This window comes from Giraffa tippelskirchi, chromosome 14 (genome assembly GCF_054371585.1).
Source record: "Giraffa tippelskirchi isolate mGirTip1 chromosome 14, T2T-mGirTip1v1.2.pri, whole genome shotgun sequence".
Taxonomy (NCBI): domain Eukaryota; kingdom Metazoa; phylum Chordata; class Mammalia; order Artiodactyla; family Giraffidae; genus Giraffa; species Giraffa tippelskirchi.
Genome location: NC_137288.1, coordinates 9992907 through 10014821, shown reverse-complemented (window position 1 = coordinate 10014821; position 21915 = coordinate 9992907). Strand labels below are relative to the sequence as shown.

Sequence of the window (21915 nt, the reverse complement as noted above, 5' to 3'; positions counted from 1 at the left end):
GTGCAAGTGGGGAGTAGAGGGCCCCCAAGTTCCAAAGGAAGGGAGGTAGTCGGGAGCTAAAGCCCTTGGCCGCTGTGGTAGTAGCTGCAGATGGCAGCTCGTCCACAGTGCACTTCGAATGAGGTCATATGAGCGGGACTCTGGAAATGGCTCCGAAATCGGGAGAAAGGGGTCAGGGTATGTGGGAATCCGGCGGGGGTGGGGGGTGGATGAAGGAAGGTGTCCCTCCTCTCTCCAGTGCAATTTGGTTTGGTGAGTCTCAAAGCTACCAGATGGCACTTCCCAAGTCAGGCCCCCGCAGGAATCAGGGTGGGCTGCGTGCCTCGGCCCCTGCCACAGGGACAAGCCACACCAGTGGCCTCCCTGAGCTCCAGTGGCCGGATCTGGGGGTTCTGTCTGGGTGCACACCTCCTTGCTGTGGCCAAGTTCCCCCCTTCTCTGAGCACCAGCTTCATCCTCTCGAATGAGGACATCGATTGCTACCTTGGCACGTTACTCTCTTCATCCTGTGAAGACTCATTAGGCTTATCCTACAATTACTAGCTGGCCCGAAGAGATATCTCCTGAATCCAGATTAAGCTGGAGTCTCCCAGGCTCATCTGGCATGTCTTCCCTGAAGTCTGCCAAAACCCACACCCTTGCATTTCCAGGGACTCCCCTTAGCCAGCTGGGCAGAAAACCCAGCATGGTTCAAACAAGCTGACAGACAAGCGGGAGAGGACTCACGGGCAGACGGCTTCCCTCAGGTCTCGGGTGGAGCTCTGGGACCACAGCAGCAACGGGCCATCCCAGGCCCTGGGCTCAGCAGCGCCCTCATTCTCAGGCCGGCGGCTCTGCCCTGAGGGGAGCAGGAAGGTCACCAACTGCCGCAGGCGGGCCTCACGCCCCTCCCACTGCTGGAGCCTGACCTCCCCCGGCCCCACCCCTTCCCCTACCCCAGCAGGACGACAGCTCGTCTTCCCCTGGCTTCCAACGGGAGGCCCGGCCCTGGGCCCCGATTGGGCACTGCCCCAGCCCGGAGCCAATCACAGTGGCCAGGGAGGTGGAACGCACCGATTGGCCAGGGCCAGGTCATGGGACCATACTCCCCAGGAAACTCAAATATTACCAAGGTTCCCTAAGAAACCAATGAACAGAATTATCCAGTAAAGGCAAACCGTGCTTTTTAATGAGGCCAATGTCACAGAAAAAAAAAAAAAATGCTTCACAATGAACTGCTCAAGGAAGCTACTAAATAAACTTTCAGAAAAGTTTAGTAGTTTTTTTTTTTTTTTTTTTAATAGGGTGACGGAGAGCTATACCTTTCCCGTCTATGTGAATTTAGGTTTAAACTAGATTTCCCTTGGCTATTATATAAGACAAAAAAACCCACATCCCCCCCTTTCACTCCCCCCCAACCCCAAAAAGTGTTTTAAGCTATAGAATTTTTGTGTCCTCAGTTGTGTCTGATTCGCGGCAACTCACGAACTCTACACAGCCAGGCTCTTCCGTCCATGGAATTCAGGGCAATTTTTTCTGTCCCAGTAAATGCCCACCCTGGGTGATCCAAAGGCAAGGGCTCAGAGGCTCCTGAGAGACTAACTCCTTTCAGCTGAGCACAGAGCTGGCTCCTCACTGGGATGCCTGTGGCCTGGGGCTCCCTGAGGGGAGAGCAGCACTCGCCCCACCGTGTGGTCACTGCTGGAAGTGCAGGCTGCTCCTCACTCCCCCTTGACAGTGTCCCTGAGGGCAGAACAGTGTGAATCGAATCAAGGTGGAAATGCAAACTCCAATGCAACCAAACTCCCCACAAGGTCTCTAAAACCACTCAGGAACAGGGAATTGGAAACTGCAGGGGATGACAGGAATGGAGATGGAGACTTGACACCTTACACCGAGTTCACTTCCAGTTATCCCTAGACAAACTTGCCATGAAAACTTGTCACAAATCTCGAAGAACAATGAGCAGAAACCGGACACGTGCTTTGAGTCTTCACACACAAAACTAAAAGCCAGTCCACAAATAAAAAAACCCAGAGAATACAGTGGACTTTGCAAAATCAAAGATATCTACTGTGGGAAAGACCTCATGACAAAAGCAAAAGACAGGTCATACATCGCGAGACGAATGAGTGGAAACACAAAGCTTATCAAGGATGTGTCTCCAAACAGACAAAGAACACCAACACAACAAGCCTGTGAAAACTAGGGAAAGGTCTGAAGGGACACCAGACTGAGGAAGACACACACAGAGGATCCCGGATGATGTCCAGCACTGAGGGCCTGAAGAAACAACAGTCTAGTTGCACCCCCTCAGGCCTGTGTGACCGTGGATGAGGCCTCTGTTTCCCGGTGGCTCTGAGAGATGGACAGGGAGGAAGGGGAAGAGAAGTCACTTGCATTTCTAATACTCACAGCAAAGTCTTCCAACGAGAAGGGAATTATCACCCCCACTGACAATGCCATTCACTGAAGTGATACCCACCAGTCCATCTAACCCAGAAGGGAAGGATGGACCTGTTCTCACAAAACGGCGAGAGATGGAAGAAGGAAGATCAAGCCCACACCAATCACTGGAAAGAGAAGCTGTGCTCAGGGCTGGAAAGAATTCCTATTGGGAAAATGATGTCACAGCCCCACAAGGCAATCCACAGCTTCGATGCTATTCCTCCCAAAATGCCAATGCATTTTCGCACCGAACAAAGAATTGCAAAAGGGGTACGGAGACAGAAAAGAGCCTAAACTGTCAATACAATCCGACGAAAAAGCCCCGATACGGACATCCAAGGTTGTGTGAAAGGAAATTAGACGACCAAACTAGGATCCTCAGGAGAGTATCGGAGAAGGCAATGGCGACCCACTCCAGTACTCTTGCCTGGAAAACGTCCTGGACGGAGGAGCCTGGTAGGCTGCAGGCCATGGGGTCACGCAGAGTCAGACACGACTGAAGTGACTTAGCCGCAGCAGCAGCAGCAGGACAGTATGCTATTGGGAATACAACAACACACACAGATCCAGATCGATGGAATAAAGTGGAGGGTCCAGAAACAAACCCCAGCATCCATGGTCAACTCATCTCTGACACAGAAGGGGAGAATATCCAAATGGGAACAAGAAAGCCTCTTCAATCAATGTCCATGGGAAAACCAGACAGCTACATCTGAAGAACGCTATTGGTTTTGATCTCATACCACCTCAATATAGGGGGAAAACCTCACCCTAAAGACTGATGTCATGAGATAGCTAGAAAGAAGCGTAGGTCAAAGGCTCCTTAACATCAGAGTCTCCTTGCCATTTGCTGGGCGGAGGTCGAAATGGGTCTCTTCAAGTAAGGCAAAGAGGTACACGAAGTACACCCATGGGTTTCCATCCAATGGAACCTCTTCACAACAGAGAAGCTAAGCATTCACAAATGCAAAAGATAGGAAACAGAACATGAGAGACTCCTTGCAAGTGGTGTATCTGAGAAGGGGTTCATATGGAAAGAGACGAAGAATGCACAGCACTCAGATTCCAAGAAACAACACCACCACCACCCTTGACCCTTCCCCCATGACCAACTCCGACCTAAAGCCTTTCTCTCCCTCTAACCTATCCCTAAAACATAACCCTCATCTAATCATATACATGTGCATCCCTAGCATCCATCCATCCACACACGAGAGAGAAAGAGGAAGACACAGACGGAACTGAGAAAGGAAAAGAGAGGGACACAGCCAGAGAGAGACACGGAACCAAAGAGAGGAAAGGAGTCGACGGTCCAGACTTTTCCTCAATCTGCCTCGAAGGTAGAAGCAATGACAGCGCCCTTCCACCCCAGAAGGGGGAAAAGGACGGAAGGTTTGGAGAGGAAAAGACAAGAACGCAGGGAGCCACTAGAAGCTCAGCCACCCGCAGAAGCCGAGCTGGGACACTTGAACAGAATCTCAATGGAAACAGAGGAGCAGAAAGTTGGCTACTCTTTTCTATAAGAGAGGGGGACCTTCGAGTCTTCCTTTCGGTCCTCCAACTTGGATGCGGGGTCTCAAAACAGTCAGGAGGGGGAGTGCCTTTTCCTGGGTACCACGGCACATCCAGGCCTCGTTCTGCCCCATTCTGTGCTGTGTCAGCCCTGGATGGAATCTTTCTTTCTGAAGTCTCAGCGCACAAGCTCCACGTGATATCGGCCCCAGGTGGAAAGGCATGGAGCTGCTCGTAGGCCGACAGACCTAGGAAGCAGATGGGAGAATGACCACCACTCTGCAGATGGAGAGACTGGGGCAACCCTGAGGGGCATATGCTTGTCCAGGGCCACACCACTTATGAGAAGAAGGAGCCTGGTCTGAGAGCAGTGGGGTCCTCGGAGCTCAGGCCCTGGCTGAACCCAGGCCTCCCCAGGGCTGTGGGCTGGGCTGTGTGGGTGTCACTGTGCCTGCACATGGCCTAAGGGGGGTGGTCGAGCAGTCAGAAACCCAGAGATTCCCTTGGGAAGTTTTGGGGAAGGGACCTCAGCACGAACCCCAGGAGATGATGTCACCTGCCGGCAACAGAACCCAACAGAACCCGCAGCCCGGGTATCCAGGCCTCCAGAGCGGAGAGGAGCCCCCAGCCAGTTCACTGGCTGCCAGGATGTTCTGCTGTTTGCCCCTGCCCAGAGGCCGGGGCCTCAGGAGTGCTCACAGGCAGTGTGCGCGGGCACCCTGTCGACGTTGGCTCAGGACACCCCCGAGAGGCCTCTGGCCCTTTGCCCGGAGAAACAGAAAGGTAACACGGGGAGCCCCAGGACGGACCAGGCCGCCTCTCCCATGCCACCCGGAAACAGCGGGTCCTTTGCCTGTGTGTGTGGATGCGGGTTTCTTGGGGTGTGTCTCCCTCAAGGAAGCCCAGGCGGATGTGGGGTCAGAAGCCTGCGGACAAGTTGTGTCCACACCCCAGGGGAGAGCAGGCTGGGCGGGATGGGGAGAGTGCGGGCAGCGGCGGCCGCCCAGGCGGACCTCACACCCTCAGGTGGGTCTCTTTCCTCCCGGGTGGGGATCTGAGCAGACACACGTCTCTGACCCTTCTGGGAAGAGAAGTTCGAGCAGGCAGAAGCAGCGGCTCCACTGCCCAGGCCCAGCTCGGAAAACTCCTAGCATGGCTGGCTGACGGTCACTGTCGTTGCAGAGCTTCCCACGTGATGAGGCCGAGGACGGGGACACCCCATCCACCTCCCGGAGGGAGGGGTCGGAGCACCACCCCCCCGCCCGTGAGGCCCAGTGCAGGCTCCAGGTGAGCGTGCCCACGGAGGCATCAGCCCCACCGGGGGAGAAGCGGAGGCGGGGAAGGCCTGCTGCCGAGACACCGCCCAGGATACACCCGGCGGCCCAGTCTGAGGCTGCCACGGAGCTCAGCACACCCGGCTCCGACCCAGAGTCCCGAGAACCCCGGCCTCTGAGGCAGCAGGAGGACCTGGAGCCCAGCACGCCAGAGCACAGAGGTGAGGACGCTGGGGCTGGTGCACGGGAGTGTGTGGGGAGGGGGTGCTGAGCTACACAGGGACGAGTCCCCGAAAGCTGCTGCTGGGCCTGCAGCAAGCGCTGGCCTCACACCCCCCGCCCCCCATCTTGCACACTTCAGTCCCAAAAGACATCCGACGCTGGGTATTCTTTGGGAATCTCTTGGAAGCTTTCTGTCCCGGGAGACGCACATGCCAAGGCTGGCCTGTGGGCAAACTTTGCTTCTCCCCCAGCTCTAGCACTGGCCTCCAACTGGAACCAGGCTCCGCTTCCCAGACCTGTCCCTACAGAGGTGCTGGCTCCAGGTGCAGGACCCAGGGATCCACCGAGGGCAGATGGAGAACCGAGACTTGCCCTCGCAGAGACACCAGGCCAGCTGGGTACTGGCCAGCACACCGGGCAGATCGGATCTCCATGCCTGCAGGACCCCCAGCCCCAGGCACTGATGTCCCACCCCCTCAGCCAGAACCTCCACCTCCACGTGCACCTCTACCTGCTCGGGCTCTGGCAGGAGAACCCGAGGCAGAGGAGGAGTCACCGCCTCGGCAGGGAGAGCCTGCCCTGGCTCCCGCGCAACACCCAGACGCCCACGATGACTCACCCACCCCTGCAGGGAGAACGAGCCCCCGCTCTGGACAGACACCCAGAGCCCTTGCCGGAAACACCACGTCCAGGGGAGCGGTCGGCTCTGCAGCCTCCATCCCCGTCTGCTCACCGTGGACGCTGGCAACTCGGTCTGCCCCCAGGGGACATGGAGTTCCTTTCCCCTGAACTGCTTTGCATTTGGTTTGTTTCCACCTTTCTGGTGATGTTTTATTTTTTGTATGGTTTCCTGTACTTTTGTTGGTTAAGTTGGGATTAGTAAACTTTTTCATCATTGTTGCAATTTGGGAACACTGTTGTGTAACTCTGGTGATACTGTGTTACCATCACCACTTTGTAGTTTCAGACCCGTTTGATCTTTATGCCCCACCCCCCAACAAAGCCTGGATTCAAGGCAAGCACGCCCTGTTCATCCCTTCCCCCGATCCTGAACACAATTTCATCCTTTCTTTGTGCATTCCTTCCTATATTCTTGGTGTCCCCAATCAATGACTCTCAGTGAAATGACTGACGGAGTGTTTTTTGGACTCTCCAACTACTGTAAGACTCCATTGGAGAGTTCTCATTTGTATGTCATTTGAACTAGCCTTTGATATCTGAAAGGACGGTGTACGTCCTTTCAAGATACCATGTGCCAAACGAAGCCCTTTTGGCAACTGCCATCATTATCTCCAGGCAGGCATTGCTGTGTCAAGGGTGACATCTCAGCCAGAAGGCAGAGGCTGAGCTCGTCTTGTTGCACCAGCTCCCAAAAGAAGCCAAGAAAGGGAGCTGGAACAACAAACCACCCCAACACCCAGGAAAGCGTTCTTCATGACAGAAGGCTAGAAAATGACCCAACATCCTTGTGGCCCAGAACCCCTCTAGAAAATCACTGTTCCATAAAAAAGAGAAACACATGGGAAGTTCCAAGGAGAGGCAATGCCCATGGCCCGTGTACTTGAGAGACGGCCTGACCGCTCCGGGGAAGACACGCACCGACGGAACCCCTTGGGAAACAGCAGTGATAGTCCTCACCGTCGTAAGGGTTTCCTCTGGGGACAACCTGCCCGGGGCACCACACGAGGGAGCAGACCGGCTTCTCTTCCTCTGCCCCCACACCATTCACTCATGAAGGCAGCTCAGGTGTTCTCATGCCCTGCCTGCCTGCCTGCCTGGCTCATCCGTGAGCTGTGACCACCTACAGGGCAGGACTCCACCTTCTCCTCTCTGTGTACCGTGAATCTGCACACAGTGGGCTTGCAGAACCTTAGGAGACTTGAGCCATTCCCACTCGAGCCAGAACCCTCCCCAGGAAGGAAAACAGCTGTGGAGTCATTTTGGCCCCAGCACTGGTTCGAAAGCCTGGCGCCTCCTACAGCCTCTACGGTGTGAAGAGGGAGGTCCCTTCTGACAGAGCTTTCCGGGTCTCAGATCTAAGCTGTTGTTTCACTGTCAGCTGTGTCTCTTCCGTTGCAGCCAGGTGGGCCACGCTGCTCCAAAGGAGCTCACAAGCTGAGTTTCAAGGGAGGTATAGAGAGGACAGGGATGGCTACAACGTACTGCAAACTGAGTGAGGGTCCCCACAATCCTCAGCAAAGGTCTGTGGTGTGCAAGTGGGGAGTAGAGGGCCCCCAAGTTCCAAAGGAAGGGAGGTAGTCGGGAGCTAAAGCCCTTGGCCGCTGTGGTAGTAGCTGCAGATGGCAGCTCGTCCACAGTGCACTTCGAATGAGGTCATATGAGCGGGACTCTGGAAATGGCTCCGAAATCGGGAGAAAGGGGTCAGGGTATGTGGGAATCCGGCGGGGGTGGGGGGTGGATGAAGGAAGGTGTCCCTCCTCTCTCCAGTGCAATTTGGTTTGGTGAGTCTCAAAGCTACCAGATGGCACTTCCCAAGTCAGGCCCCCGCAGGAATCAGGGTGGGCTGCGTGCCTCGGCCCCTGCCACAGGGACAAGCCACACCAGTGGCCTCCCTGAGCTCCAGTGGCCGGATCTGGGGGTTCTGTCTGGGTGCACACCTCCTTGCTGTGGCCAAGTTCCCCCCTTCTCTGAGCACCAGCTTCATCCTCTCGAATGAGGACATCGATTGCTACCTTGGCACGTTACTCTCTTCATCCTGTGAAGACTCATTAGGCTTATCCTACAATTACTAGCTGGCCCGAAGAGATATCTCCTGAATCCAGATTAAGCTGGAGTCTCCCAGGCTCATCTGGCATGTCTTCCCTGAAGTCTGCCAAAACCCACACCCTTGCATTTCCAGGGACTCCCCTTAGCCAGCTGGGCAGAAAACCCAGCATGGTTCAAACAAGCTGACAGACAAGCGGGAGAGGACTCACGGGCAGACGGCTTCCCTCAGGTCTCGGGTGGAGCTCTGGGACCACAGCAGCAACGGGCCATCCCAGGCCCTGGGCTCAGCAGCGCCCTCATTCTCAGGCCGGCGGCTCTGCCCTGAGGGGAGCAGGAAGGTCACCAACTGCCGCAGGCGGGCCTCACGCCCCTCCCACTGCTGGAGCCTGACCTCCCCCGGCCCCACCCCTTCCCCTACCCCAGCAGGACGACAGCTCGTCTTCCCCTGGCTTCCAACGGGAGGCCCGGCCCTGGGCCCCGATTGGGCACTGCCCCAGCCCGGAGCCAATCACAGTGGCCAGGGAGGTGGAACGCACCGATTGGCCAGGGCCAGGTCATGGGACCATACTCCCCAGGAAACTCAAATATTACCAAGGTTCCCTAAGAAACCAATGAACAGAATTATCCAGTAAAGGCAAACCGTGCTTTTTAATGAGGCCAATGTCACAGAAAAAAAAAAAAATGCTTCACAATGAACTGCTCAAGGAAGCTACTAAATAAACTTTCAGAAAAGTTTAGTAGTTTTTTTTTTTTTTTTTTTAATAGGGTGACGGAGAGCTATACCTTTCCCGTCTATGTGAATTTAGGTTTAAACTAGATTTCCCTTGGCTATTATATAAGACAAAAAAACCCACATCCCCCCCTTTCACTCCCCCCCAACCCCAAAAAGTGTTTTAAGCTATAGAATTTTTGTGTCCTCAGTTGTGTCTGATTCGCGGCAACTCACGAACTCTACACAGCCAGGCTCTTCCGTCCATGGAATTCAGGGCAATTTTTTCTGTCCCAGTAAATGCCCACCCTGGGTGATCCAAAGGCAAGGGCTCAGAGGCTCCTGAGAGACTAACTCCTTTCAGCTGAGCACAGAGCTGGCTCCTCACTGGGATGCCTGTGGCCTGGGGCTCCCTGAGGGGAGAGCAGCACTCGCCCCACCGTGTGGTCACTGCTGGAAGTGCAGGCTGCTCCTCACTCCCCCTTGACAGTGTCCCTGAGGGCAGAACAGTGTGAATCGAATCAAGGTGGAAATGCAAACTCCAATGCAACCAAACTCCCCACAAGGTCTCTAAAACCACTCAGGAACAGGGAATTGGAAACTGCAGGGGATGACAGGAATGGAGATGGAGACTTGACACCTTACACCGAGTTCACTTCCAGTTATCCCTAGACAAACTTGCCATGAAAACTTGTCACAAATCTCGAAGAACAATGAGCAGAAACCGGACACGTGCTTTGAGTCTTCACACACAAAACTAAAAGCCAGTCCACAAATAAAAAAACCCAGAGAATACAGTGGACTTTGCAAAATCAAAGATATCTACTGTGGGAAAGACCTCACGACAAAAGCAAAAGACAGGTCATACATCGCGAGACGAATGAGTGGAAACACAAAGCTTATCAAGGATGTGTCTCCAAACAGACAAAGAACACCAACACAACAAGCCTGTGAAAACTAGGGAAAGGTCTGAAGGGACACCAGACTGAGGAAGACACACACAGAGGATCCCGGATGATGTCCAGCACTGAGGGCCTGAAGAAACAACAGTCTAGTTGCACCCCCTCAGGCCTGTGTGACCGTGGATGAGGCCTCTGTTTCCCGGTGGCTCTGAGAGATGGACAGGGAGGAAGGGGAAGAGAAGTCACTTGCATTTCTAATACTCACAGCAAAGTCTTCCAACGAGAAGGGAATTATCACCCCCACTGACAATGCCATTCACTGAAGTGATACCCACCAGTCCATCTAACCCAGAAGGGAAGGATGGACCTGTTCTCACAAAACGGCGAGAGATGGAAGAAGGAAGATCAAGCCCACACCAATCACTGGAAAGAGAAGCTGTGCTCAGGGCTGGAAAGAATTCCTATTGGGAAAATGATGTCACAGCCCCACAAGGCAATCCACAGCTTCGATGCTATTCCTCCCAAAATGCCAATGCATTTTCGCACCGAACAAAGAATTGCAAAAGGGGTACGGAGACAGAAAAGAGCCTAAACTGTCAATACAATCCGACGAAAAAGCCCCGATACGGACATCCAAGGTTGTGTGAAAGGAAATTAGACGACCAAACTAGGATCCTCAGGAGAGTATCGGAGAAGGCAATGGCGACCCACTCCAGTACTCTTGCCTGGAAAACGTCCTGGACGGAGGAGCCTGGTAGGCTGCAGGCCATGGGGTCACGCAGAGTCAGACACGACTGAAGTGACTTAGCCGCAGCAGCAGCAGCAGGACAGTATGCTATTGGGAATACAACAACACACACAGATCCAGATCGATGGAATAAAGTGGAGGGTCCAGAAACAAACCCCAGCATCCATGGTCAACTCATCTCTGACACAGAAGGGGAGAATATCCAAATGGGAACAAGAAAGCCTCTTCAATCAATGTCCATGGGAAAACCAGACAGCTACATCTGAAGAACGCTATTGGTTTTGATCTCATACCACCTCAATATAGGGGGAAAACCTCACCCTAAAGACTGATGTCATGAGATAGCTAGAAAGAAGCGTAGGTCAAAGGCTCCTTAACATCAGAGTCTCCTTGCCATTTGCTGGGCGGAGGTCGAAATGGGTCTCTTCAAGTAAGGCAAAGAGGTACACGAAGTACACCCATGGGTTTCCATCCAATGGAACCTCTTCACAACAGAGAAGCTAAGCATTCACAAATGCAAAAGATAGGAAACAGAACATGAGAGACTCCTTGCAAGTGGTGTATCTGAGAAGGGGTTCATATGGAAAGAGACGAAGAATGCACAGCACTCAGATTCCAAGAAACAACACCACCACCACCCTTGACCCTTCCCCCATGACCAACTCCGACCTAAAGCCTTTCTCTCCCTCTAACCTATCCCTAAAACATAACCCTCATCTAATCATATACATGTGCATCCCTAGCATCCATCCATCCACACACGAGAGAGAAAGAGGAAGACACAGACGGAACTGAGAAAGGAAAAGAGAGGGACACAGCCAGAGAGAGACACGGAACCAAAGAGAGGAAAGGAGTCGACGGTCCAGACTTTTCCTCAATCTGCCTCGAAGGTAGAAGCAATGACAGCGCCCTTCCACCCCAGAAGGGGGAAAAGGACGGAAGGTTTGGAGAGGAAAAGACAAGAACGCAGGGAGCCACTAGAAGCTCAGCCACCCGCAGAAGCCGAGCTGGGACACTTGAACAGAATCTCAATGGAAACAGAGGAGCAGAAAGTTGGCTACTCTTTTCTATAAGAGAGGGGGACCTTCGAGTCTTCCTTTCGGTCCTCCAACTTGGATGCGGGGTCTCAAAACAGTCAGGAGGGGGAGTGCCTTTTCCTGGGTACCACGGCACATCCAGGCCTCGTTCTGCCCCATTCTGTGCTGTGTCAGCCCTGGATGGAATCTTTCTTTCTGAAGTCTCAGCGCACAAGCTCCACGTGATATCGGCCCCAGGTGGAAAGGCATGGAGCTGCTCGTAGGCCGACAGACCTAGGAAGCAGATGGGAGAATGACCACCACTCTGCAGATGGAGAGACTGGGGCAACCCTGAGGGGCATATGCTTGTCCAGGGCCACACCACTTATGAGAAGAAGGAGCCTGGTCTGAGAGCAGTGGGGTCCTCGGAGCTCAGGCCCTGGCTGAACCCAGGCCTCCCCAGGGCTGTGGGCTGGGCTGTGTGGGTGTCACTGTGCCTGCACATGGCCTAAGGGGGGTGGTCGAGCAGTCAGAAACCCAGAGATTCCCTTGGGAAGTTTTGGGGAAGGGACCTCAGCACGAACCCCAGGAGATGATGTCACCTGCCGGCAACAGAACCCAACAGAACCCGCAGCCCGGGTATCCAGGCCTCCAGAGCGGAGAGGAGCCCCCAGCCAGTTCACTGGCTGCCAGGATGTTCTGCTGTTTGCCCCTGCCCAGAGGCCGGGGCCTCAGGAGTGCTCACAGGCAGTGTGCGCGGGCACCCTGTCGACGTTGGCTCAGGACACCCCCGAGAGGCCTCTGGCCCTTTGCCCGGAGAAACAGAAAGGTAACACGGGGAGCCCCAGGACGGACCAGGCCGCCTCTCCCATGCCACCCGGAAACAGCGGGTCCTTTGCCTGTGTGTGTGGATGCGGGTTTCTCGGGGTGTGTCTCCCTCAAGGAAGCCCAGGCGGATGTGGGGTCAGAAGCCTGCGGACAAGTTGTGTCCACACCCCAGGGGAGAGCAGGCTGGGCGGGATGGGGAGAGTGCGGGCAGCGGCGGCCGCCCAGGCGGACCTCACACCCTCAGGTGGGTCTCTTTCCTCCCGGGTGGGGATCTGAGCAGACACACGTCTCTGACCCTTCTGGGAAGAGAAGTTCGAGCAGGCAGAAGCAGCGGCTCCACTGCCCAGGCCCAGCTCGGAAAACTCCTAGCATGGCTGGCTGACGGTCACTGTCGTTGCAGAGCTTCCCACGTGATGAGGCCGAGGACGGGGACACCCCATCCACCTCCCGGAGGGAGGGGTCGGAGCACCACCCCCCCGCCCGTGAGGCCCAGTGCAGGCTCCAGGTGAGCGTGCCCACGGAGGCATCAGCCCCACCGGGGGAGAAGCGGAGGCGGGGAAGGCCTGCTGCCGAGACACCGCCCAGGATACACCCGGCGGCCCAGTCTGAGGCTGCCACGGAGCTCAGCACACCCGGCTCCGACCCAGAGTCCCGAGAACCCCGGCCTCTGAGGCAGCAGGAGGACCTGGAGCCCAGCACGCCAGAGCACAGAGGTGAGGACGCTGGGGCTGGTGCACGGGAGTGTGTGGGGAGGGGGTGCTGAGCTACACAGGGACGAGTCCCCGAAAGCTGCTGCTGGGCCTGCAGCAAGCGCTGGCCTCACACCCCCCGCCCCCCATCTTGCACACTTCAGTCCCAAAAGACATCCGACGCTGGGTATTCTTTGGGAATCTCTTGGAAGCTTTCTGTCCCGGGAGACGCACATGCCAAGGCTGGCCTGTGGGCAAACTTTGCTTCTCCCCCAGCTCTAGCACTGGCCTCCAACTGGAACCAGGCTCCGCTTCCCAGACCTGTCCCTACAGAGGTGCTGGCTCCAGGTGCAGGACCCAGGGATCCACCGAGGGCAGATGGAGAACCGAGACTTGCCCTCGCAGAGACACCAGGCCAGCTGGGTACTGGCCAGCACACCGGGCAGATCGGATCTCCATGCCTGCAGGACCCCCAGCCCCAGGCACTGATGTCCCACCCCCTCAGCCAGAACCTCCACCTCCACGTGCACCTCTACCTGCTCGGGCTCTGGCAGGAGAACCCGAGGCAGAGGAGGAGTCACCGCCTCGGCAGGGAGAGCCTGCCCTGGCTCCCGCGCAACACCCAGACGCCCACGATGACTCACCCACCCCTGCAGGGAGAACGAGCCCCCGCTCTGGACAGACACCCAGAGCCCTTGCCGGAAACACCACGTCCAGGGGAGCGGTCGGCTCTGCAGCCTCCATCCCCGTCTGCTCACCGTGGACGCTGGCAACTCGGTCTGCCCCCAGGGGACATGGAGTTCCTTTCCCCTGAACTGCTTTGCATTTGCTTTGTTTCCACCTTTCTGGTGATGTTTTATTTTTTGTATGGTTTCCTGTACTTTTGTTGGTTAAGTTGGGATTAGTAAACTTTTTCATCATTGTTGCAATTTGGGAACACTGTTGTGTAACTCTGGTGATACTGTGTTACCATCACCACTTTGTAGTTTCAGACCCGTTTGATCTTTATGCCCCACCCCCCAACAAAGCCTGGATTCAAGGCAAGCACGCCCTGTTCATCCCTTCCCCCGATCCTGAACACAATTTCATCCTTTCTTTGTGCATTCCTTCCTATATTCTTGGTGTCCCCAATCAATGACTCTCAGTGAAATGACTGACGGAGTGTTTTTTGGACTCTCCAACTACTGTAAGACTCCATTGGAGAGTTCTCATTTGTATGTCATTTGAACTAGCCTTTGATATCTGAAAGGACGGTGTACGTCCTTTCAAGATACCATGTGCCAAACGAAGCCCTTTTGGCAACTGCCATCATTATCTCCAGGCAGGCATTGCTGTGTCAAGGGTGACATCTCAGCCAGAAGGCAGAGGCTGAGCTCGTCTTGTTGCACCAGCTCCCAAAAGAAGCCAAGAAAGGGAGCTGGAACAACAAACCACCCCAACACCCAGGAAAGCGTTCTTCATGACAGAAGGCTAGAAAATGACCCAACATCCTTGTGGCCCAGAACCCCTCTAGAAAATCACTGTTCCATAAAAAAGAGAAACACATGGGAAGTTCCAAGGAGAGGCAATGCCCATGGCCCGTGTACTTGAGAGACGGCCTGACCGCTCCGGGGAAGACACGCACCGACGGAACCCCTTGGGAAACAGCAGTGATAGTCCTCACCGTCGTAAGGGTTTCCTCTGGGGACAACCTGCCCGGGGCACCACACGAGGGAGCAGACCGGCTTCTCTTCCTCTGCCCCCACACCATTCACTCATGAAGGCAGCTCAGGTGTTCTCATGCCCTGCCTGCCTGCCTGCCTGGCTCATCCGTGAGCTGTGACCACCTACAGGGCAGGACTCCACCTTCTCCTCTCTGTGTACCGTGAATCTGCACACAGTGGGCTTGCAGAACCTTAGGAGACTTGAGCCATTCCCACTCGAGCCAGAACCCTCCCCAGGAAGGAAAACAGCTGTGGAGTCATTTTGGCCCCAGCACTGGTTCGAAAGCCTGGCGCCTCCTACAGCCTCTACGGTGTGAAGAGGGAGGTCCCTTCTGACAGAGCTTTCCGGGTCTCAGATCTAAGCTGTTGTTTCACTGTCAGCTGTGTCTCTTCCGTTGCAGCCAGGTGGGCCACGCTGCTCCAAAGGAGCTCACAAGCTGAGTTTCAAGGGAGGTATAGAGAGGACAGGGATGGCTACAACGTACTGCAAACTGAGTGAGGGTCCCCACAATCCTCAGCAAAGGTCTGTGGTGTGCAAGTGGGGAGTAGAGGGCCCCCAAGTTCCAAAGGAAGGGAGGTAGTCGGGAGCTAAAGCCCTTGGCCGCTGTGGTAGTAGCTGCAGATGGCAGCTCGTCCACAGTGCACTTCGAATGAGGTCATATGAGCGGGACTCTGGAAATGGCTCCGAAATCGGGAGAAAGGGGTCAGGGTATGTGGGAATCCGGCGGGGGTGGGGGGTGGATGAAGGAAGGTGTCCCTCCTCTCTCCAGTGCAATTTGGTTTGGTGAGTCTCAAAGCTACCAGATGGCACTTCCCAAGTCAGGCCCCCGCAGGAATCAGGGTGGGCTGCGTGCCTCGGCCCCTGCCACAGGGACAAGCCACACCAGTGGCCTCCCTGAGCTCCAGTGGCCGGATCTGGGGGTTCTGTCTGGGTGCACACCTCCTTGCTGTGGCCAAGTTCCCCCCTTCTCTGAGCACCAGCTTCATCCTCTCGAATGAGGACATCGATTGCTACCTTGGCACGTTACTCTCTTCATCCTGTGAAGACTCATTAGGCTTATCCTACAATTACTAGCTGGCCCGAAGAGATATCTCCTGAATCCAGATTAAGCTGGAGTCTCCCAGGCTCATCTGGCATGTCTTCCCTGAAGTCTGCCAAAACCCACACCCTTGCATTTCCAGGGACTCCCCTTAGCCAGCTGGGCAGAAAACCCAGCATGGTTCAAACAAGCTGACAGACAAGCGGGAGAGGACTCACGGGCAGACGGCTTCCCTCAGGTCTCGGGTGGAGCTCTGGGACCACAGCAGCAACGGGCCATCCCAGGCCCTGGGCTCAGCAGCGCCCTCATTCTCAGGCCGGCGGCTCTGCCCTGAGGGGAGCAGGAAGGTCACCAACTGCCGCAGGCGGGCCTCACGCCCCTCCCACTGCTGGAGCCTGACCTCCCCCGGCCCCACCCCTTCCCCTACCCCAGCAGGACGACAGCTCGTCTTCCCCTGGCTTCCAACGGGAGGCCCGGCCCTGGGCCCCGATTGGGCACTGCCCCAGCCCGGAGCCAATCACAGTGGCCAGGGAGGTGGAACGCACCGATTGGCCAGGGCCAGGTCATGGGACCATACTCCCCAGGAAACTCAAATATTACCAAGGTTCCCTAAGAAACCAATGAACAGAATTATCCAGTAAAGGCAAACCGTGCTTTTTAATGAGGCCAATGTCACAGAAAAAAAAAAAATGCTTCACAATGAACTGCTCAAGGAAGCTACTAAATAAACTTTCAGAAAAGTTTAGTAGTTTTTTTTTTTTTTTTTTTAATAGGGTGACGGAGAGCTATACCTTTCCCGTCTATGTGAATTTAGGTTTAAACTAGATTTCCCTTGGCTATTATATAAGACAAAAAAACCCACATCCCCCCCTTTCACTCCCCCCCAACCCCAAAAAGTGTTTTAAGCTATAGAATTTTTGTGTCCTCAGTTGTGTCTGATTCGCGGCAACTCACGAACTCTACACAGCCAGGCTCTTCCGTCCATGGAATTCAGGGCAATTTTTTCTGTCCCAGTAAATGCCCACCCTGGGTGATCCAAAGGCAAGGGCTCAGAGGCTCCTGAGAGACTAACTCCTTTCAGCTGAGCACAGAGCTGGCTCCTCACTGGGATGCCTGTGGCCTGGGGCTCCCTGAGGGGAGAGCAGCACTCGCCCCACCGTGTGGTCACTGCTGGAAGTGCAGGCTGCTCCTCACTCCCCCTTGACAGTGTCCCTGAGGGCAGAACAGTGTGAATCGAATCAAGGTGGAAATGCAAACTCCAATGCAACCAAACTCCCCACAAGGTCTCTAAAACCACTCAGGAACAGGGAATTGGAAACTGCAGGGGATGACAGGAATGGAGATGGAGACTTGACACCTTACACCGAGTTCACTTCCAGTTATCCCTAGACAAACTTGCCATGAAAACTTGTCACAAATCTCGAAGAACAATGAGCAGAAACCGGACACGTGCTTTGAGTCTTCACACACAAAACTAAAAGCCAGTCCACAAATAAAAAAACCCAGAGAATACAGTGGACTTTGCAAAATCAAAGATATCTACTGTGGGAAAGACCTCATGACAAAAGCAAAAGACAGGTCATACATCGCGAGACGAATGAGTGGAAACACAAAGCTTATCAAGGATGTGTCTCCAAACAGACAAAGAACACCAACACAACAAGCCTGTGAAAACTAGGGAAAGGTCTGAAGGGACACCAGACTGAGGAAGACACACACAGAGGATCCCGGATGATGTCCAGCACTGAGGGCCTGAAGAAACAACAGTCTAGTTGCACCCCCTCAGGCCTGTGTGACCGTGGATGAGGCCTCTGTTTCCCGGTGGCTCTGAGAGATGGACAGGGAGGAAGGGGAAGAGAAGTCACTTGCATTTCTAATACTCACAGCAAAGTCTTCCAACGAGAAGGGAATTATCACCCCCACTGACAATGCCATTCACTGAAGTGATACCCACCAGTCCATCTAACCCAGAAGGGAAGGATGGACCTGTTCTCACAAAACGGCGAGAGATGGAAGAAGGAAGATCAAGCCCACACCAATCACTGGAAAGAGAAGCTGTGCTCAGGGCTGGAAAGAATTCCTATTGGGAAAATGATGTCACAGCCCCACAAGGCAATCCACAGCTTCGATGCTATTCCTCCCAAAATGCCAATGCATTTTCGCACCGAACAAAGAATTGCAAAAGGGGTACGGAGACAGAAAAGAGCCTAAACTGTCAATACAATCCGACGAAAAAGCCCCGATACGGACATCCAAGGTTGTGTGAAAGGAAATTAGACGACCAAACTAGGATCCTCAGGAGAGTATCGGAGAAGGCAATGGCGACCCACTCCAGTACTCTTGCCTGGAAAACGTCCTGGACGGAGGAGCCTGGTAGGCTGCAGGCCATGGGGTCACGCAGAGTCAGACACGACTGAAGTGACTTAGCCGCAGCAGCAGCAGCAGGACAGTATGCTATTGGGAATACAACAACACACACAGATCCAGATCGATGGAATAAAGTGGAGGGTCCAGAAACAAACCCCAGCATCCATGGTCAACTCATCTCTGACACAGAAGGGGAGAATATCCAAATGGGAACAAGAAAGCCTCTTCAATCAATGTCCATGGGAAAACCAGACAGCTACATCTGAAGAACGCTATTGGTTTTGATCTCATACCACCTCAATATAGGGGGAAAACCTCACCCTAAAGACTGATGTCATGAGATAGCTAGAAAGAAGCGTAGGTCAAAGGCTCCTTAACATCAGAGTCTCCTTGCCATTTGCTGGGCGGAGGTCGAAATGGGTCTCTTCAAGTAAGGCAAAGAGGTACACGAAGTACACCCATGGGTTTCCATCCAATGGAACCTCTTCACAACAGAGAAGCTAAGCATTCACAAATGCAAAAGATAGGAAACAGAACATGAGAGACTCCTTGCAAGTGGTGTATCTGAGAAGGGGTTCATATGGAAAGAGACGAAGAATGCACAGCACTCAGATTCCAAGAAACAACACCACCACCACCCTTGACCCTTCCCCCATGACCAACTCCGACCTAAAGCCTTTCTCTCCCTCTAACCTATCCCTAAAACATAACCCTCATCTAATCATATACATGTGCATCCCTAGCATCCATCCATCCACACACGAGAGAGAAAGAGGAAGACACAGACGGAACTGAGAAAGGAAAAGAGAGGGACACAGCCAGAGAGAGACACGGAACCAAAGAGAGGAAAGGAGTCGACGGTCCAGACTTTTCCTCAATCTGCCTCGAAGGTAGAAGCAATGACAGCGCCCTTCCACCCCAGAAGGGGGAAAAGGACGGAAGGTTTGGAGAGGAAAAGACAAGAACGCAGGGAGCCACTAGAAGCTCAGCCACCCGCAGAAGCCGAGCTGGGACACTTGAACAGAATCTCAATGGAAACAGAGGAGCAGAAAGTTGGCTACTCTTTTCTATAAGAGAGGGGGACCTTCGAGTCTTCCTTTCGGTCCTCCAACTTGGATGCGGGGTCTCAAAACAGTCAGGAGGGGGAGTGCCTTTTCCTGGGTACCACGGCACATCCAGGCCTCGTTCTGCCCCATTCTGTGCTGTGTCAGCCCTGGATGGAATCTTTCTTTCTGAAGTCTCAGCGCACAAGCTCCACGTGATATCGGCCCCAGGTGGAAAGGCATGGAGCTGCTCGTAGGCCGACAGACCTAGGAAGCAGATGGGAGAATGACCACCACTCTGCAGATGGAGAGACTGGGGCAACCCTGAGGGGCATATGCTTGTCCAGGGCCACACCACTTATGAGAAGAAGGAGCCTGGTCTGAGAGCAGTGGGGTCCTCGGAGCTCAGGCCCTGGCTGAACCCAGGCCTCCCCAGGGCTGTGGGCTGGGCTGTGTGGGTGTCACTGTGCCTGCACATGGCCTAAGGGGGGTGGTCGAGCAGTCAGAAACCCAGAGATTCCCTTGGGAAGTTTTGGGGAAGGGACCTCAGCACGAACCCCAGGAGATGATGTCACCTGCCGGCAACAGAACCCAACAGAACCCGCAGCCCGGGTATCCAGGCCTCCAGAGCGGAGAGGAGCCCCCAGCCAGTTCACTGGCTGCCAGGATGTTCTGCTGTTTGCCCCTGCCCAGAGGCCGGGGCCTCAGGAGTGCTCACAGGCAGTGTGCGCGGGCACCCTGTCGACGTTGGCTCAGGACACCCCCGAGAGGCCTCTGGCCCTTTGCCCGGAGAAACAGAAAGGTAACACGGGGAGCCCCAGGACGGACCAGGCCGCCTCTCCCATGCCACCCGGAAACAGCGGGTCCTTTGCCTGTGTGTGTGGATGCGGGTTTCTTGGGGTGTGTCTCCCTCAAGGAAGCCCAGGCGGATGTGGGGTCAGAAGCCTGCGGACAAGTTGTGTCCACACCCCAGGGGAGAGCAGGCTGGGCGGGATGGGGAGAGTGCGGGCAGCGGCGGCCGCCCAGGCGGACCTCACACCCTCAGGTGGGTCTCTTTCCTCCCGGGTGGGGATCTGAGCAGACACACGTCTCTGACCCTTCTGGGAAGAGAAGTTCGAGCAGGCAGAAGCAGCGGCTCCACTGCCCAGGCCCAGCTCGGAAAACTCCTAGCATGGCTGGCTGACGGTCACTGTCGTTGCAGAGCTTCCCACGTGATGAGGCCGAGGACGGGGACACCCCATCCACCTCCCGGAGGGAGGGGTCGGAGCACCACCCCCCCGCCCGTGAGGCCCAGTGCAGGCTCCAGGTGAGCGTGCCCACGGAGGCATCAGCCCCACCGGGGGAGAAGCGGAGGCGGGGAAGGCCTGCTGCCGAGACACCGCCCAGGATACACCCGGCGGCCCAGTCTGAGGCTGCCACGGAGCTCAGCACACCCGGCTCCGACCCAGAGTCCCGAGAACCCCGGCCTCTGAGGCAGCAGGAGGACCTGGAGCCCAGCACGCCAGAGCACAGAGGTGAGGACGCTGGGGCTGGTGCACGGGAGTGTGTGGGGAGGGGGTGCTGAGCTACACAGGGACGAGTCCCCGAAAGCTGCTGCTGGGCCTGCAGCAAGCGCTGGCCTCACACCCCCCGCCCCCCATCTTGCACACTTCAGTCCCAAAAGACATCCGACGCTGGGTATTCTTTGGGAATCTCTTGGAAGCTTTCTGTCCCGGGAGACGCACATGCCAAGGCTGGCCTGTGGGCAAACTTTGCTTCTCCCCCAGCTCTAGCACTGGCCTCCAACTGGAACCAGGCTCCGCTTCCCAGACCTGTCCCTACAGAGGTGCTGGCTCCAGGTGCAGGACCCAGGGATCCACCGAGGGCAGATGGAGAACCGAGACTTGCCCTCGCAGAGACACCAGGCCAGCTGGGTACTGGCCAGCACACCGGGCAGATCGGATCTCCATGCCTGCAGGACCCCCAGCCCCAGGCACTGATGTCCCACCCCCTCAGCCAGAACCTCCACCTCCACGTGCACCTCTACCTGCTCGGGCTCTGGCAGGAGAACCCGAGGCAGAGGAGGAGTCACCGCCTCGGCAGGGAGAGCCTGCCCTGGCTCCCGCGCAACACCCAGACGCCCACGATGACTCACCCACCCCTGCAGGGAGAACGAGCCCCCGCTCTGGACAGACACCCAGAGCCCTTGCCGGAAACACCACGTCCAGGGGAGCGGTCGGCTCTGCAGCCTCCATCCCCGTCTGCTCACCGTGGACGCTGGCAACTCGGTCTGCCCCCAGGGGACATGGAGTTCCTTTCCCCTGAACTGCTTTGCATTTGCTTTGTTTCCACCTTTCTGGTGATGTTTTATTTTTTGTATGGTTTCCTGTACTTTTGTTGGTTAAGTTGGGATTAGTAAACTTTTTCATCATTGTTGCAATTTGGGAACACTGTTGTGTAACTCTGGTGATACTGTGTTACCATCACCACTTTGTAGTTTCAGACCCGTTTGATCTTTATGCCCCACCCCCCAACAAAGCCTGGATTCAAGGCAAGCACGCCCTGTTCATCCCTTCCCCCGATCCTGAACACAATTTCATCCTTTCTTTGTGCATTCCTTCCTATATTCTTGGTGTCCCCAATCAATGACTCTCAGTGAAATGACTGACGGAGTGTTTTTTGGACTCTCCAACTACTGTAAGACTCCATTGGAGAGTTCTCATTTGTAT

At 55.2% G+C, this 21915-nt stretch overlaps 3 protein-coding genes and 1 long non-coding RNA gene across 4 annotated transcripts in view; 3 read left to right on the top strand and 1 right to left on the bottom strand.

Moving 5' to 3' along the window:
• Window positions 1-21915, bottom strand: part of LOC145534150 (uncharacterized) — a 694441-nt gene that overhangs the window by 54945 nt on the left and 617581 nt on the right. Inside the window, exons 82-84 of the long non-coding RNA XR_014074276.1 lie at window positions 16016-16127; window positions 8372-8483; window positions 727-838 (exon numbers count right to left, since the gene is read on the bottom strand). This is a non-coding gene — a long non-coding RNA (uncharacterized LOC145534150). The remainder of the gene's footprint in view (window positions 1-726; window positions 839-8371; window positions 8484-16015; window positions 16128-21915) is intronic.
• On the top strand, window positions 1266-6339 carry LOC145533880 (uncharacterized). Its single transcript, XM_081561225.1, has 3 exons — window positions 1266-4722; window positions 5122-5434; window positions 5687-6339. The coding sequence occupies exons 1-3, from the start codon at window positions 4486-4488 to the stop codon at window positions 6313-6315; spliced, it is 1179 nt and encodes a 392-aa protein (XP_081417351.1). The 5' UTR covers window positions 1266-4485; the 3' UTR covers window positions 6316-6339.
• On the top strand, window positions 11545-13983 carry LOC145533909 (uncharacterized). The gene is made up of 3 exons (XM_081561257.1): window positions 11545-12366; window positions 12766-13078; window positions 13331-13983. Exons 1-3 carry the CDS (start codon window positions 12130-12132, stop codon window positions 13957-13959), a joined length of 1179 nt encoding a protein of 392 aa, XP_081417383.1. The 5' UTR covers window positions 11545-12129; the 3' UTR covers window positions 13960-13983.
• On the top strand, window positions 16553-21626 carry LOC145533930 (uncharacterized). The gene is made up of 3 exons (XM_081561279.1): window positions 16553-20009; window positions 20409-20721; window positions 20974-21626. The coding sequence occupies exons 1-3, from the start codon at window positions 19773-19775 to the stop codon at window positions 21600-21602; spliced, it is 1179 nt and encodes a 392-aa protein (XP_081417405.1). The 5' UTR covers window positions 16553-19772; the 3' UTR covers window positions 21603-21626.

Excerpts from the sequence above, each read along its gene's own strand:
- LOC145533880 (XM_081561225.1), top strand. The coding sequence starts at position 4,486 with ATGATGTCACCTGCCGGCAACAGAACCCAACAGAACCCGCAGCCCGGG. Across the intron at positions 4,723-5,121 it reads TTGCCCGGAGAAACAGAAAG|AGCTTCCCACGTGATGAGGC; the intron begins GTAACACGGGGA and ends CTGTCGTTGCAG. Across the intron at positions 5,435-5,686 it reads CAGCACGCCAGAGCACAGAG|CTCTAGCACTGGCCTCCAAC; the intron begins GTGAGGACGCTG and ends CTTCTCCCCCAG.
- LOC145533909 (XM_081561257.1), top strand. The coding sequence starts at position 12,130 with ATGATGTCACCTGCCGGCAACAGAACCCAACAGAACCCGCAGCCCGGG. Across the intron at positions 12,367-12,765 it reads TTGCCCGGAGAAACAGAAAG|AGCTTCCCACGTGATGAGGC; the intron begins GTAACACGGGGA and ends CTGTCGTTGCAG. Across the intron at positions 13,079-13,330 it reads CAGCACGCCAGAGCACAGAG|CTCTAGCACTGGCCTCCAAC; the intron begins GTGAGGACGCTG and ends CTTCTCCCCCAG.
- LOC145533930 (XM_081561279.1), top strand. The coding sequence starts at position 19,773 with ATGATGTCACCTGCCGGCAACAGAACCCAACAGAACCCGCAGCCCGGG. Across the intron at positions 20,010-20,408 it reads TTGCCCGGAGAAACAGAAAG|AGCTTCCCACGTGATGAGGC; the intron begins GTAACACGGGGA and ends CTGTCGTTGCAG. Across the intron at positions 20,722-20,973 it reads CAGCACGCCAGAGCACAGAG|CTCTAGCACTGGCCTCCAAC; the intron begins GTGAGGACGCTG and ends CTTCTCCCCCAG.